Here is a 16059-nt window from a genome sequence, read left to right as displayed (position 1 = left end):
CTTTTTTCCTATCCTATATGGTAGAAAAAAGTGTGTCTTTTGACAGTATCCTAAAACAGTGATTTTTCCAATTGTTCTATCTAATTGTTCTGATGTAATATTAATTCATGTCTGAAGTTGCCCAAATAGTAATAATTTAAATATATCTGTCATCAATGGATTGTGGAATCCAGAATGTATACATGAGCCTTAGTTTTAAAATACTCTAAGGAATTTTTCCTTACTATAATATGTTGGCAGTGAAACATAGTAGTTAAAAAATGAGACTCTCGGGGGCTAGTCTGGTGGCTGAGTGGTTAAAGTTTGTGCAGTCTACTTTGGTGGCCCGGTTTCATGTGTTCAGATCCTGGGTGCAGACCTACTCCACTCATCAGCCATGCTGTGGAGGCATCCCACATCCAAAGTAGAGGAAGATTGGCGCAGATGTTAGTCTTCCTCAAGCAAAAAAAGAGGAAAATTGACAATGGATGTTAGCTCAGGGCCAATCTTCCTCACAAAAAAACCCACGAAAAAACAAAACAAAAAAATCAGACTCTGGAATCAGACTATGACTGGGTTTAAATCCTGCTTTCACCACTTTTTAGCTATGCTTACTCACTTGCAAAGTGGAGATAATAGTATCTACTCAAAGGGTTTTGTGAGATAAATGAATAGATGATGTAAAACACACAAAGCACTAAGAATAGTACCTGGCATGTAGTAAGCACTCAGATAATTATGTGATTGCTGGTGGTGTTATTAATAGTGGTGGTAATAGTATTGGCAATAGTAGTAATTGTATTACAATCAATAGTGGAGTGCATAGCGGTTAAAGTCATGGAATTTGCAGTCAGACAAACCTGAGTTTAAACTCCAGTTTCCCATCAATGATAGGAATGGCCTTGGCATATAACATTCCAGTTTATATTGTTATTACCTTTTCTGGTTTACTTTTCTAGATCACCAGTTTTCCATGGTTGTTTTTAGGATGTCATAATATGATCTGGTGTTGGAAAGCAAACATCTGTCAGCAGTATAGTTTTGCTATTTTTCCTTGAGAACTCCAATAATTTTATACAATAAAATGATAGCTGTTCTAATTGTCTTTTAAATTATTTTTTTTGCTTAATAGTCCACAGTCTGTAAAAGAAGATATTGCAACCCCTCTACCTTCTGAAAAAACCCCAACAAGTGTTAATCAAACTCCTATTGAAACAAATGAGTTTCCTCAGCTACCGGAAGGCTTAGAAAAGAAGCCAATCGTTCTTAAATTCAGTGCCATGTTGGATGGTATAGCCATTGGAGCAGCGCTTTTACCATCGCTGAAAGCGGAATATAAGATGGGAAGAATGAGAAGTCACGGGATGACAGGTAACGTTGCATTTTTGTTCAGTTTCTTAAAATGTATTATTGGTTTGAGAGATTAGTAATATTTTGATGAAAAGGTAAATTTAGTTTTAGGGATACTTTATGAAAATTTAAATAATTTCAATAGTAAGACTTTTAAATTTCATTAATGATGTTCTTTTGTCAAGTAAAAAATACCAATAAACCTCCCTGAGTGACCACCATGGACTCCGGTTTCATTTGAACTCTTTAGAGGTATTCAACTGTTGGGGTCATTTCTCCAATTTAAACTCAGATTGCAATTTCTACATCTGTTAGGTTCTTTTAGCCTGAATAATTTGGTTTATTTTCACATTGGGTGCACTTAGCTCAAATCAGAGGTGATTTGACTTCTTCAGAATAGCTACTTGTGTGAGGTTTTATGATCCTTATACATCCTATCCAAAAGTTCTTTGCTGTTGTATTTTTATTCTGAAATGTATCGTATGTACAAAAGTGTGTAAATTGTATACACACAGTTTAAAGAATAATAAAGAACTGTGACCTCAGCGACCCATCACACAACTTAAGAATAGAATGTTACTAGTACTTTGAAGGCTCCTTCAGGGATTATCGTCACTCCCAGTTAACATCCCCCATGACTGCTGGGGAAGAACCACTCGCATGACTCTTGTGTTACCCATTCCTTTGCTTTTCTTTATAATCTTACCACATCTTTGTATGCTCATAAATGACTTAGTTTGTTCTTGCCTGTTTCTAAGTTTACTTATATGGAATCCCACCAATATTTTTAATTTGGAGGGTTTTTTGCAGTACATTTTGTTTGAAATTCATCTGTGTTCATTCTTGTATCTGTGGTTCATTAATTTTTCACTGACCTATAGCAGCCCCTTAGGTGATTATGTCACCATTTATTTATCCATTCTACCCTTCTCTTGATGGGCCTTTGGCTCATTTTACTTTTTTGCCTTTACAGTCATTCTCATACACATCTCCTGGTGTACCTGTGCAAGAGTTTCTCAAGGGTATTTACTTAGGGGTGGCACGGCTAGACTGTAGGGTTAAGGCATCTTCACCTTTGCTAAGAAATGTAAAACTGTTTTCCAAAGTGCTTGTGCCCACCAGAATTCACTCTCCCACCAGGATTAGATGAGAATTCCCTTTGTTCCACATCCTTGTCAACACTTGGTATTCCTGACTTTAAAATTTTTGCTTGATGGTACATGTGGAATGGTATCTCATTGTGGTTTTAATTTATATTTCTATAATTACTAATGAAACTGAATTTTTTTATATAATTAAGAGGTATTTTTATGTCTTGAAATCTTTCTCTTCCAAGAATCATGAAGATATTCTCTTATATTTTCTGTTAAATGTTTTGAAGTTTTGCTTTTCATATTGAAGTTCTAAATCTATATGGAATTTATTATTATTATCTTTTAGTTTGGTATGGAGTAGTGTGCATAACCAGTTATCTCAGCATCATTTATTGACTAATCTGTCCCTTTTTTCAGTGATACATAATCCAGTTTTGTCATCTATTAAATGTTTATGTGTGATAAATAACAGTTTTAGTATTAATATGTAATTGTTTTAATATAAAATTATTGCTTCATTTTAAAATGATATGTAATTATATAAAATTTATATAAAATATAAAAATTATTTTAATATAAAATATGTTACCTATTTCAGAGTTCTCTGTTATGCTTCATTGGTCTATTTGTACCAGTGTCATATTACTACCTGACTTTTCCTTTTTTTAGGAGTTGTCCTGGTTATTTTTGGTTCTTTGCTCTTTCATATATATTTTAGAATCAGTTTGTCAAGTTCCTTGGAAAAGCCTATTTGGATTTTTATAGAAATTTAATGAAATCTGTAGATTTACTTGGGGAAAATTGACAATATTGATTGATATTGAGAATTGATACAATATTTAACCTTCCTATTCCTGAATATGTTTGTTTCTCTGTCTCTTTAAGTCATCTTTAATGTTTTTCTACAAAGTTTAAAATTTTTCTACTTTTTCTTAAGTAGGAAAAGTAGAAAAAGTGTGCATCTTTTGCAAGATATATTTGTTTACTTCGCTACCTAGGTGCCTTATGTTCTGGTGGTGGTGATTACAAATGGTATATTTTGTAAGATAGCTTTTACTGAACTGTTTGGTGGTGATGTGGACAAATACTCTTGATCCTCTTATGTTAATCTTATACTCAGCAACCATATTAAACTATTTTCTTATTGTTAATAAGATTCTTTGGAGTTTCCTAAGTAGATATTCATACCATATGCAAATAATACTTTTGTTTCTTTTTTCTAGTCTTTGTTTTTTTAATTTCTTTTTATTGCTTCATTGTACTTCTACTACAATGTTCAATAAAAGGGGTATTGTAGGCATCCTTTTCTCACTCCCATTTTTTAAAGGAATCAATATTTCACTAATGAATATATTTGCTATAGGTTTTTGCTAGGTTCCCTTTATTACGTTAAGAAAATTTGCTTCTATTCCTAGTGTGCTAAGAATTTATATAAAGAATAATTGGCGAATATCATGATACTTTTTTCTGCATCTATTGAAATTAAAATTTTTTCTCCTTTATTCTGTTAACATAAATTATATTAGTAATTTTAAAAACATATATATACATATGAATACATACATACATATATGTATTTGTATACATATGTGTGTATGTTTATTCCTACCCCTAGAGTTTTAGGTTTTCTTAATTGAGAGGGATTATTCTGAACATCTATATTTTTTGTTGCTGGAAATAGAAGTATTCTGTTTTTTTATTCAGGTCATCCATGAAATCCAAGAGTCAACAGAAACAGCAAGTAAAAAGCCAAATAGGCAGTTTAGAACTAGGAAAATGACTGTTTAGGAGCAAAGTAAGCATAGTGTCAAATAAGTGTGTCCAGACAAGTAAAAACACAGAGTTCTTCCTGCAATGAAGGAAAAGGACAAAAATAGTAAAAGAATGATTGCACTAGTGACAGGGAGGACCTGAGACCTAGGATGTCCTCAATCTTGGTGTTTTCATCTGGTGATGCTGGTGGTAGTAATAGTAGTGGTAGCTACTGTGATGGACAGTCCCCACCTGTTGCAGCCTGCAAGCCACAATCATTGGGTTGACCTGGTTGGAGTAGTGAGTAAGAGGAGATAGAGCTGTCATGACCTATCTGGCCATTCACGGTTGTACCAGTTGGTGAGAGAACATTTATCTGTTTATGACTAACTCATTCCAAGTACAAACATTATTGTATAGTGAGTGAGTATACTGAATGTGATATATAGGAGGTGATCTTTAATTAATATTTTGAAAAAAGAGAATTATTTCTGGCACAATTGAGAACACTAGGAATATATAATAAATTATTATATATATATTTAGGTAGGCAAAATAGGCTACTTAATGATGTTTGAGTGGCAAGAATTGGTACTGTACAGAGCAATATTGGTAGATTTTGTTGATTGGAGAGGAACATGCATATACATTACACAGTAAATGTAATAGGCAATAATAGATCTTGATTTTAATAAGGTTTCTGCTACTCCTTAATGCCCTAATAAATAATTGAAGAAAGATGACCTGAACAGTAGTATAGGTTGTATATTTATAATTGTTTGAACAACTACAACTACATGCCAAATTGTTGATTTACATGTTTAGGGCCAAAAGTAAACTAAAACTCATACCATATCCTTATTTGGTTTATGCTCCTGTTAATAATTATTGTCAAGGCCAAAGATCCATGTATTTATATAATTTTATGGTGAATGTTTTCAGCAAGTATAATTTAATTGATTTGACAGTTTCACTGTTTCCTTCCATTCTGAACCGGGATCAGGAGGCAAGTTATTAACTGCTAAATGTTCTCTATAAAAAAGTACTGTGTGGATTGGGGATATATATATATTTTTTTCACTTGACCAATTTCTCTTGTTTTAACTCTTCTGTAATAAGGGCAGTTTCTTTCTGTTCTACCTTCTATGAAATAAAGAACATTTGTAGGTGTTTCTCTAGCATCTAACACAATGTGGGCACTTCGTAGGCTTAATAAATAATACTTTCTGGCTTAATAATACTTACTGACTGACTCTTTACAGTAACCATACATATATTTTAAGATAGGAAATGTAAGCAAATTTAAAATATGCTTTCCATATCTTTCAACATAGGTTTTGGAATATGTGTACATTTTTCTTAGACACCATTGTTTGAACAAAATAAGGAATGAGTGAGCACCTGAACAGGCAATAAATAACTTTTCTTGTTTCTTACAGGTGCACAGACTAGATTTACATTTGAGCTGCCAAATCACAGATTGCGTTTTACTTCCAAAGTTTCTGCCACAGATATGTCAACCATTCCTCCTTCTGCCAGTCTTAACCTTCCTCCTGTTACTATGTCGGGGAAATATGTAATGGAAGAGCATGATAGTTACTCAGATCAGGTGTGGAGTGTAGATGAACTGCCCTCTAAACAAGGCTACTATTTGCAGGGAAATTATCTACGCTGTGTGGCGGAAGTAAGTTTACTCTCTGATTTTCTTACTCTTTGTGATTAGAAGTCTTCAGGCTTTAGGTGTACCAAAATATGTAGTGATCCAAACTTCTAAGGCAAATCATTAAATCGTTTATTCCTACAGAATTTTAGACCGAATGTTGTGTGTGCATGCACGAGGACATGTATGTGTCTGTCTCTCTTCCTGTGGTTTCATTTAAACATGCTTTTCTGTGTGTTAGTCCTCTTTGAATTCATATTTCTTACACTGGTTTCACATCCATCTCTGCAATATTGTCATGGTTCATTTCCTTATAAAAAGCTGATAGCATCTAACGTTTGTCCAGTGCTTTATAAGCATGACTCGTACAGTCCTTAAATCAATCTGATGAGGTAGATTTATTTGTCCTCATTTTATAATGAAGAAATGAGCCTCTAGAGAGGTTACATGATTCATCCAGGTATATATAATTGTTAATAACAATCTAAAGGTCATGCTGGAAGATAAAGTAATTACAGTCAGATTCAGACTAATTTCTTGACTAAGGGAAGTTGAAAGCCAGCATACGTGACCCCCGTCATTATTTTTCACTTTATACCTGTACACCTGTCTCAAGTTTAAAAAGCACTGACTTAAGGACTGTTTGAGTCAATGCTCGTAAACATTTGGAGACAAGTTTTTCATTTGATTTGTGGTAAGCAGGTCATCTGTTGTTATCCTACTTTTATACAGTAGAAAATTGAAGCTGAGAGAGATTAAATAACTTTCCCTAAATCTCCTATCAAGTGAGAGATGCAGGCGTCACACACTGTGCTGTTTCTCAGCTTATTTGTCAGTTTGTCAGGAACAATTGCAACCTTATCCAAAAGCTATTTGCTAACTATGTATTTTATAAATTTTGTTCTCTAGAATCGGAAGCATCTATAAGAACGCTTTTTGGGTTCTTTGCTAGAAGTTTTACAGCTATGGGGGACGTACTTCTGTCGGATTTACTTTCTTTAGAACCTGTTTGCCCTAGCACCTCTCTAAGAGTTGGGATTTCTCTATGTGAAAAAGGAGTGTACAAAAAAATAGTGTCCAAGATTCTAGATACAAATTTTATTTAAAAAGTAGATTATAAAGCATATTTCATTTGTGCTTTCTACTCTGAAATATAAGTGCCCCAGACTCTAGTTTAGCAATACTGTTAATAATGTTTCATTTGACAGAAAATAAAATAAATCTAATATAGTATATTGCATAATTCCTTACTAATAGTAGCTATTACAAACATATAAAGTTTGTAATTGGGGCAGAACACAATCCCAAATTTACTAAGAGTGCAGTTAATTATAGACATTTGGAAGAATCTAAAGTTGCATCACTCTGAGAGTTGCCTATTTTACTATGGCATCAAATAGACACATGTGAAAATCATCTTTGCCCATTTTGTACTATATACAAAATAAAAGTGTCTAGTGCAACTTAGACTTTATGTGACTTTTCATTTAAGAAAAGACTGCCAAGGGGCTGGCCCTGTGGCCGAGTGGTTAAGTTTGTGCGCTCTGCTTCAGCGGCCCAGGGTTTCGCCGGTTCGAATCCTGGGTGCGGACATGGCACCGCTCATCAAGCCATGCTGAGGCGGCGTCCCACATGCCACAACTGGAAGGACCCACAACTAAAAATGCACAACTATGTACTGGGGGGCTTTGGGAGAAAAAGGAAAAATAAAATCTTTAAAAAAATAAAATAAATTAAATTAAAAAAAGACTGCCAGATCTATTTTGCTCTCTTAATTTTTGATCAAAATATAAAGGCTATCAAAGTGGCAAATGTTGAGGCATTTGCCTTACTCATAAGGATGTTTCACTCTATCTTTCTGTAATACTTCACTTCAGTTAGGGCCTGCTTTCTATTTAATCTGTTTATTAACTAATTCTTAGAAATTTTATGCCTTATACTAATCATAGGTTTTATCTAATCATATATTTAATATAATCATATACTAAAACTGATTGAGTATATCTGATTTGCTAATTCACCTAAATGTAAGCCTGATGAGAGCCATAATTTTGTTGTGTTTATTCACAGCTGTAGCATTAGCACCTAATGCAGTATACAGAGTAGATGGTCCATAAATATTTGAATGAGTAAATAAATTTACTTTCACTGATAATGATAGTTGTTCTAACACTACAACAGTGGTCATTAAAAATAAATATTACTCTAGACAAAATGTCAATTTTGAAATTAGCAGGTTACATAGTTAAATTTGTTTTCAAAAGATTTCTCAAACCTTATTGGCTAGTGTTATTTAAAAAAAAAAAAAAAAAACACTTGGGGAATGGTCCCTAATGGTCCAATAAAGTATTGGAGAATCTGAATATTTTTAACCCTTCTTCAGTATATTGATTTCAAATAGTATGTAGATAATTGTTTTTTGTCAAAGTTTGGGATTACTTAGGTGAGCAAAAGATGTATTTAAAACTAATATACTCAGTAGTATTAATCTAATTCTCTGATTTTGTTTGGCAGGTTGGTTCTTTTGAACATAATCTCACAACTGATCTTCTGAACCACTTGGTGTTTGTACAGAAAGTATTCATGAAAGAAGTTAATGAAGTAATACAAAAAGTTTCTGGTAAGATGATCTGGTCCCTTATAGTATAGAATATATAGCAGGTTTTTATTCTCATTGGCTACGTGATGTTCCATGTATCCATGGTGTGAGTATTGATCCTGTCATTTAGATATCATTGTTGAGTAACTCCCTAAAAATGTGTGCTCCTTTTCTGGCTTTCTCACCTACAGATTCTTTTGCTTATTACTTTTTTCATGTGTGAGATATACATTTACAATCCATAAACTTCACAAAGCTCTTTTATAACTCCCTTCCAAAAAAAAAAAAGTTTAGTGTATGTCTGTTAACCAAACCAATCTTATTGATTTTGGAACAAAATTTAGATCAATATTAAGAGTTCCACCTTAACCTATACCAGATGGTACTGTATGCTGGCTATGTGGTAAATTGTCTACAGCAACCCTTATTATATTTGTGCCGTGCCTCAAGAGTAGATTATGGTTGAGCTTCTTAATCAGCTTTACATTTCAACAGGAAATACATTTGATTTAAAAAATGTTGGGTCTGGGGCCGGCCTGGTGGCATAGTGGTTAAGTTTGTATGCTCTGCTTTGGTGGCCTGGGCTTTGTACATTCGGATCCTGGGTGCGGACATAGAATCATTCATCAAGCCACGCTGTGGCCACATCCCACATAAAATAGAGGAAGATTGGCACAGATGTCAGCTTGGTGACAATCTTGCTCAAGCAAAAAGAGGAAGATTGGCAACAGATATTGGCTCAGGGCCAAACTTCTTCACGCACACACACAAAAAAAATTGTTAGGGCCACCTCTGTGGCCCAGTGGTTAAGTCTGGCATGCTCTGTCTCGGTGGCCCAGGTTTGGTTCCCAGGCATGTACCAACACCACTCGTCAGCGGCCATGCTGTGGTGGTGACCCATGTACAAAATGGAGAAAGACTGGCAACAGATCTTAGCTCAGGGTGAGTCTTCCTCAGAAAGAAAAAAAAGAAAAAGTTTAACTGAGTTTTAATTCACAAGATAAAGTATTAAGAGGAATTAGGGTGGAAAACAAGTATAATAATTCTCTGTATAATAATTCTTGAGGCTGAATATTTCCAGTGTGAATATAATCATGTTAAAATAATAGTAAGCCACATCTGTAAACTGGCATCAAGAAGATTTCCTCTATGATAGATCATTAATTTAACAAATTTATTGAGTAAGTATCTAAGTATTCAGTTACAATTTTGATGAGTTCTGTGGATAACAAGAACAGGGTGCTATGTCTGTGTTGAAGGAGAAACTAGTCTAAGGAATGAGAAGAGGCTTTGCAGAGGAAGTCATATCCAAAAACCTTATAAACGAACTCTGGTTCAGTAAGAAAGGTGAGGTAGAAAAGATGCAAGCGAGCTTATGAACCAGTGTTTGATGAAGCCCTGAAGGGGGGGCAGAGCTCATTTAGGGAATTCAGTTATGTAGCAGCTGTGTGAGCAGCAGAGTTTCCTCGTTCCCTTGGGCTGGTTTTGGTTGCTTTCAAGGTTCCGTAGCTACTTAATGATCATATTGAAGAGGACCAGCAGAGCTATGGAATTTCACGAGGTAAGTCAAAAAGTCAGATCAGTTGGTTACCTTGGAATTTTTCTGAGAATGGTTGAATACAAACCATTAAGAAAGAGATAAAAACCCTTTCTGCCACTGAAAGTGCCTCTACTTGGGGAACATACACAAATTGTGATGTGGCCCATTTATCTGGTTAAATCACATTAGAACATTGCCTGTGGTATGAAAATTGTTAAGAATATTTCAAGCTGGCAAATTTTTGTGAGTTCTAAAGAGTATTTTCAAGACTGTTATTGCTGAATATATAATTAAAAAAATAAACTCTTACAGTAACTAATCTTGTATCTCTCATGGTAAAAAGCTAGCATTGTAGAGTTCCTAGTATCAGACTGGCATTGTAAGTGCCCTTAAGGTTGTTTTGAGGAAAGAGAAAGGCTTTTTTTTAACCTTTGAATGGCAGTCAGTTAGAAGTTACAAGTATATTCCTAAGTCTATGAAGAATGAACTGGAAATTAATATTCTAACCATGAAGACTTTTTAATCACTGTGAAGACTAGAGATCAGATTATGATGCCAGAGTAATTTAGTGGCTGGGTCTGCTCCCTGAACCATTCCTTCCTGACTGTAGAGAGAGCCACGAACCCTAGGAAAATAGCTGAAATGTAAGTCATGTATCACCTGGCTGGCCCCAGGGCCTCATGGAGCACAGACGTTCATCCTATCGAAACCAGGGACCATAACAGATTATTGAGAGGGAATCTTTTGAACCCTTGTGGCCAGGTTTCTTAGTATTCTAATCTCTGTATTGCTTCCTTATTATCCCATAATCTTCATAGTTATCCTCCTCATTTCTTTATTTGTTACACTTTTTTCCTCATGCTTTTCTTTCATGTTACGTTTAGCTTTAGGACATTTTCTGTTATCTGGGAATACTCATATTCACAACAATCATCAAGTTTGTTAGGAAGATTCTTTTTCAAGGAATCAATTCTTATAATCTTATTGCCCGTGAACTGCCTGGGTTTCAGAAGGATGTAGGTAAACACAGACCTAATAAAAAGAAGAGATCTATTTTTGAGTGTGTACAGTCATTTTAGAGAGAAATGTATAAGGAGGTACGTTCTTAGAATTAGGTCAAGTATATATTTAATTCAAAACAAGGTAAAAGACTGTGGAGTTCATGTGACTAATATAATAGTGTCCCTCATATTTCCGTAAACTAAAGTGATTGTGTAATACATTTTGTAAGAGGTGAAGCTTTTGCTTTTAAATTTTAAGAATTTTTTTTTGAAACTAGATAAAAGATATTCAAATTAGTGATAGAACAACACAAAACAAATAGGCTTTTTAAAGAAATAGCCTTTATTTTTTGCAACAGTTTTAGGTTCACAGCAAAATTGAGGAGAAGGTACAGAGATTTCCCAAATAATCCCTGCCCCCAGTCAGGCCTACCTTCCCCATTATCAACGTCCCCACAAGACTGGTACATTTGTTACAAGTTTTGGACTTCCATTGACATACTATTATCTGTTTTCTGAGATGAGATAGGAATTGTGGGGTGTGAGGAAAATCATGAAGACTTGCAGTAGTTGTTGTGAGGAGTGTGGTGGAGAAATGATAGAAGATGAAGAAGTGCATCACCGAACAGCAGAGGTCTGATTGCCTTCAGCTAACGCTGAGGGTCTGCTCAAGCACTGCTTGCTGGAATCTGAGGATATGTTGTTCCTGCCCTTAGGAATGTGGTCTAAGTGGGGAGATAGATATGCAGATTCATAAATAATAGAACAGAGATGTGTATTTTACGGCACATGTCATAGAGGAAGAAATGAGTAAATTCTGATAGTGGTACATCAGGGAGGGATTTAAATAAATGAACATGTGATAAAGGACCTAGAAGAGCATTTAGCACCTAGTAAGCACTCAAATATTAACTCACTATCATTTGGTATTAGGATCAGTGCGGAGGTCTGCTTGGTTGAGAAGGTACAAAATGAATAAGAATGGAACATGAGTGAGGGTCCAAAGGCATTTTAGGAAAATGAGTTCAGGGATGTGGTTTAGAATTCAAATGGTGAAAGATTGAAAGAATAATGGTTTAATGTTTTAGAAATGGCACTGAAAAGTAAGTTAATTACCATTCACTAGGTCAAAGAAGTGAGTGAATGGGAGACTTCCAAATGATGGGACAACGAAAAAGGCATATTTGAATGAGGTTAGAGAATCGGAGAAATAAAAAGACATTTTAAGACCATGGAAGGTTTGTTAGTAGTAGATGGAAGATAGAGACAATGGGGTGGGTAAGTGATAGCTAGGGGGAAAAATATGTATATATATGTGTATATATATATATATATAGGGTTGTAGTGTCATTAGTGATGAGGTTTGGGTAAGAGATGACTGTAGACTTGAAAAAGAAGATGGAGAGTAGAAGTACTTAATTGTAAGTTGGAAGAACAGGTAACCAGTGTACTGTGCTGTAAATTTTTGAGTAGAATAATTCAGAGAGGGAAGATGCAAGCATAAGGGCAAGCATTGAGCATGCACAGACACATAGTGTACATCTTCTTCCAAAATACAAATATATTGTAAATAATATGTTCTGGTATTATTGATCCACAAATCTTGAATACTTAGGTCCCTGTCTGTCCATCCATATCATTCTTTCTCTTTCCTGTGTATTTATTCATACACAGATATATCTTGTTTTTTCCCTTTGGGTCAACTTGTGTGCCCTTGTCTACCTTTTCTGTCTTACCTTGGATGTACCTTCCATCCATCTCTGCCTATTGCTAAACCATTCTTATTTTTTCTTTTTCTGTTCGAGTAGAAAACTATGTTTTTATCATAGTAGTACTAATTGAAGTAGATTTTGACCCCTACTTTAAATTTTGAAAGCCCATAAAAGATTAATTTCTCTCTCAAACAAACAAAACCTGCTTTTTATCTGTTGGGTTCTTAGTTTTTTTGATACATCTTTGGTCCCTAATAGGAAAAAACTTCCCATCCTTACCTATACATGCTCCCTGGATGATGCTAAACTCAACATACATACAAAAAGATGAATCCTTTTCAGATAGAATATTTAAAGAATAAACATGCAGAAAAGTTTTTTCATCAAGGGAAAAAGAAGTGAAAATGGAAGTTATATATTAAAATATTAGAACATTATTTCCTGAGCAGCACATTGCCTTGGCAACAAATGGTCTGTTAATAAGAACTTTACCCCCAGGGTCCCCTCCCCCCATTTTTTTTTTAATTTATAGGACAAACTTTTACTATCATACTCTTTATTATTAGCATGTATTATTTTTCATTTCTCCACCTTTATTTTTTCTTTCATTCTTTTTTGTTTGCAGCACATCTAAACAACAAAGTTCACATTTTTGATTGAAGAAATTAGTTCAGTTTACTTTTATCCCTCAAATATGTTTCCTGAGATGTACAGTCACATTCGGTTTAATTATACGTATAGTGTTTTAATTTAGTCCTTATAAAATGTTCTTAGTAAATGTCTATGTACGCAGTATTATCTGTATCTTATATATGTATGCCTCCCTGAAATGTGACTCGGCTAAACTTTCCTGTTAAAGATTGAGTTAATGATCAGTAAAAAGAAAATAACTGTTTTATGGGTGGTTTTTTTAATGCACAAGTCATTATTTTCCTTTTTTTTTTCTTCTTCTCCCCCCAAAGACCCCCAGTACATAGTTGTATATTCTAGTTGTAGGTCCTTCTAGTTGTGCTGTGTGGGACGTTGCCTCAGCACGGCCTGATGAGAGCTGCTAGGTCCTCGCCCAACCAAACCGGCAAAACCCTGGGCCGCCGAAGCGGAGCGCATGGACTTAACCACTTGGCAGTGGGGCTGGACCCTGTTATTTTCCTTTTAAAGAAATTGCTCCAAACCCTCAATTATTTAACTTCATTTAGGTGGGGAGCAGCCTATTCCTCTTTGGAATGAACATGATGGAACAGCTGATGGAGATAAGCCTAAAATTCTACTCTATTCCCTGAACTTGCAGTTTAAGGTAACATATAAATAATAATGGTACTTTTAGAAGTATTTTTCTAATTAATTAATGTTATGTTTGTTATAGAAATTTCATATGATACATAAATATGCCAAATAGAAAACAAAAATGAACTATAACCCCACCCACTCAGAGAAAAAGCTTTAGCAATTGTTTGAATATCCTTTAGGACTTTTTTCTATTTGTATTGTTATATATGCATATATTTATGCATTTTAAAAAACCATGGATACCTTTCCATGTTAGCACATTTAGATCAACTTTATCTTCTTAACAGTTGTACTCTATATGATACAGTTGTAACAATTTTACTCCCTACTGATGAACATTTTGCTTTTTTCTAATTATTATAAATTGCCCTACAAGAAATATTTTGTACACTTGTCCAATTAACAATAATACCTTAATAGAAACCTTAATGTTTCCAGTATTTAAGATATTAGTGCTCTTAAAAATAAAAATCATTCTTATCAAATACTTATTTAATTGTAATTCATGTATTTAACCCTGAACAGTCTAAATTTTAAATACGAAATACTGAAATGAAATAGCTAAAACAGTCCCTACTAACATGAGAAATTAAAGAATGTTGACAGTTTTATCAGCTCATTAGACATCCTATTTGTGTTTTAAAACATCGTTCTTCTATCGTATATTGAGAGTTCATTTGAGTGTGTGGATGTTGTTGATAGATGCTTCTTTTTTCCTCTTAACATATAATCTGCTAGGGTATTCAAGTAACGGCCACAACTCCGTCAATGAGAGCTGTGAGATTTGAAACTGGATTAATTGAACTGGAGCTTTCGAACCGTCTTCAAACCAAAGCTTCACCAGGAAGTAGCAGCTATCTGAAACTGTTTGGTAAATGCCAGGTGGACTTAAATCTGGCATTAGGACAAATTGTCAAACACCAGGTGAGTGCAGAATATGTTGCTATTAGTTTTGCACATCAATTTGAACTACTTTAAGTATTACTGTACTTAGAAAAGTATATTTAGTTTAAGTTCCTAAAATTTCTGATTGTACATTCTAATGAACACTCTCTGAAGAAGGCCTTTAGGGGGCCAGCCTGGTGGTGCAGCAGTTAAGTTTGCACGTTCCACTTTGGTGGCCTGGGGTTCGCCGGTTCAGATCCCAGGTGCCGACCTACGCACTGCTTGTCAAGCCATGCTGTGGCAGGAGTCCAACATATAAAAACAGTAGAAGAAGATGTGCACAGATGTTAGTTCAGGGCCAGTCTTCCTCAGCAAAAAGAGGAGGATTGGTGGCAGATGTAAGCTCAGGGCTAATCTTCCCCCCAAAAAAAGAAGGCCTTTAGAATTTTACCTTGGCATTTCATTGAGTATTTTGGTGGTATATTATTATAGTTTAGTGCAAATGCAATCACATGAAACTTAATCCAGTATCCTCATAAATATTTGCTTATAATTTTTCTTTATTTTGTCAAACATTTTTTATTTCAATGCTTTGTGCTAACATTGGTCAGATAAAGTGTTACTAAGTTTCTTAGCTGCCCTGTTTAATATTGGCAAGTTTTACATACCATAATGTTAAACATACAAAGTTAAAATATATATATATATATATATATATATATATATATATATAGACACACACATGCACAGCCGTTAATCAGTAACTTTCCCAGCTCATTGTGGATTTTTGTTATTGTTTTTGTTTTGCTAAAAATTATGTAGATTTTAACCTTTTTTTCCTTCTTTGAATAGAAAAACTGATATTTTCAACATTGAATGACTATATTAAAGATTATGTGGGGGAATAAATGAACAAAAATTTCTTGTCATCTCTAGAAAAATTAATTTTTTCAAATGAAAACATTTTGAGAGGAGAAAGGAGCTAATTATCTTGAAACATTTAATACACTGCCATTCAGAATATGGGCCTCTTCCTAGCTTTCATGTGAACTTTGTGACTTCATGTCTACTTCTTATGTATCCATTCATATTGTATCTTTCAGGTGCTTATGGTATGGGGTATAAGGTATATATCATTGACAAGTGAAATTGAGAAAAATGTACTATAGTTCTTTTGGTGCACAGTACCTTTAATGGTGT

At 34.4% G+C, this 16059-nt stretch overlaps 1 protein-coding gene across 21 annotated transcripts in view; it reads left to right on the top strand.

The window, feature by feature from the left end:
• BLTP1 (bridge-like lipid transfer protein family member 1) overlaps window positions 1–16059 on the top strand; it is a 194398-nt gene that overhangs the window by 127313 nt on the left and 51026 nt on the right. For all 21 annotated transcript variants that reach the window (XR_011436204.1, XR_011436205.1, XR_011436203.1 and 18 more), the window contains 5 exons: window positions 1112–1350; window positions 5615–5859; window positions 8350–8455; window positions 13884–13981; window positions 14713–14898. Coding sequence is in view for 17 of the 21 variants with exons in the window: in XM_023636601.2 (XP_023492369.2) it covers window positions 1112–1350; window positions 5615–5859; window positions 8350–8455; window positions 13884–13981; window positions 14713–14898 (874 nt within the window). In the remaining 4 variants the exon portion in view is untranslated. The remainder of the gene's footprint in view (window positions 1–1111; window positions 1351–5614; window positions 5860–8349; window positions 8456–13883; window positions 13982–14712; window positions 14899–16059) is intronic.

Source organism: Equus caballus, chromosome 2 (genome assembly GCF_041296265.1).
Source record: "Equus caballus isolate H_3958 breed thoroughbred chromosome 2, TB-T2T, whole genome shotgun sequence".
In the NCBI taxonomy this organism is placed as follows: Eukaryota; Metazoa; Chordata; class Mammalia; order Perissodactyla; family Equidae; genus Equus; species Equus caballus.
This window is presented reverse-complemented; position numbering and strand designations above follow the sequence as displayed.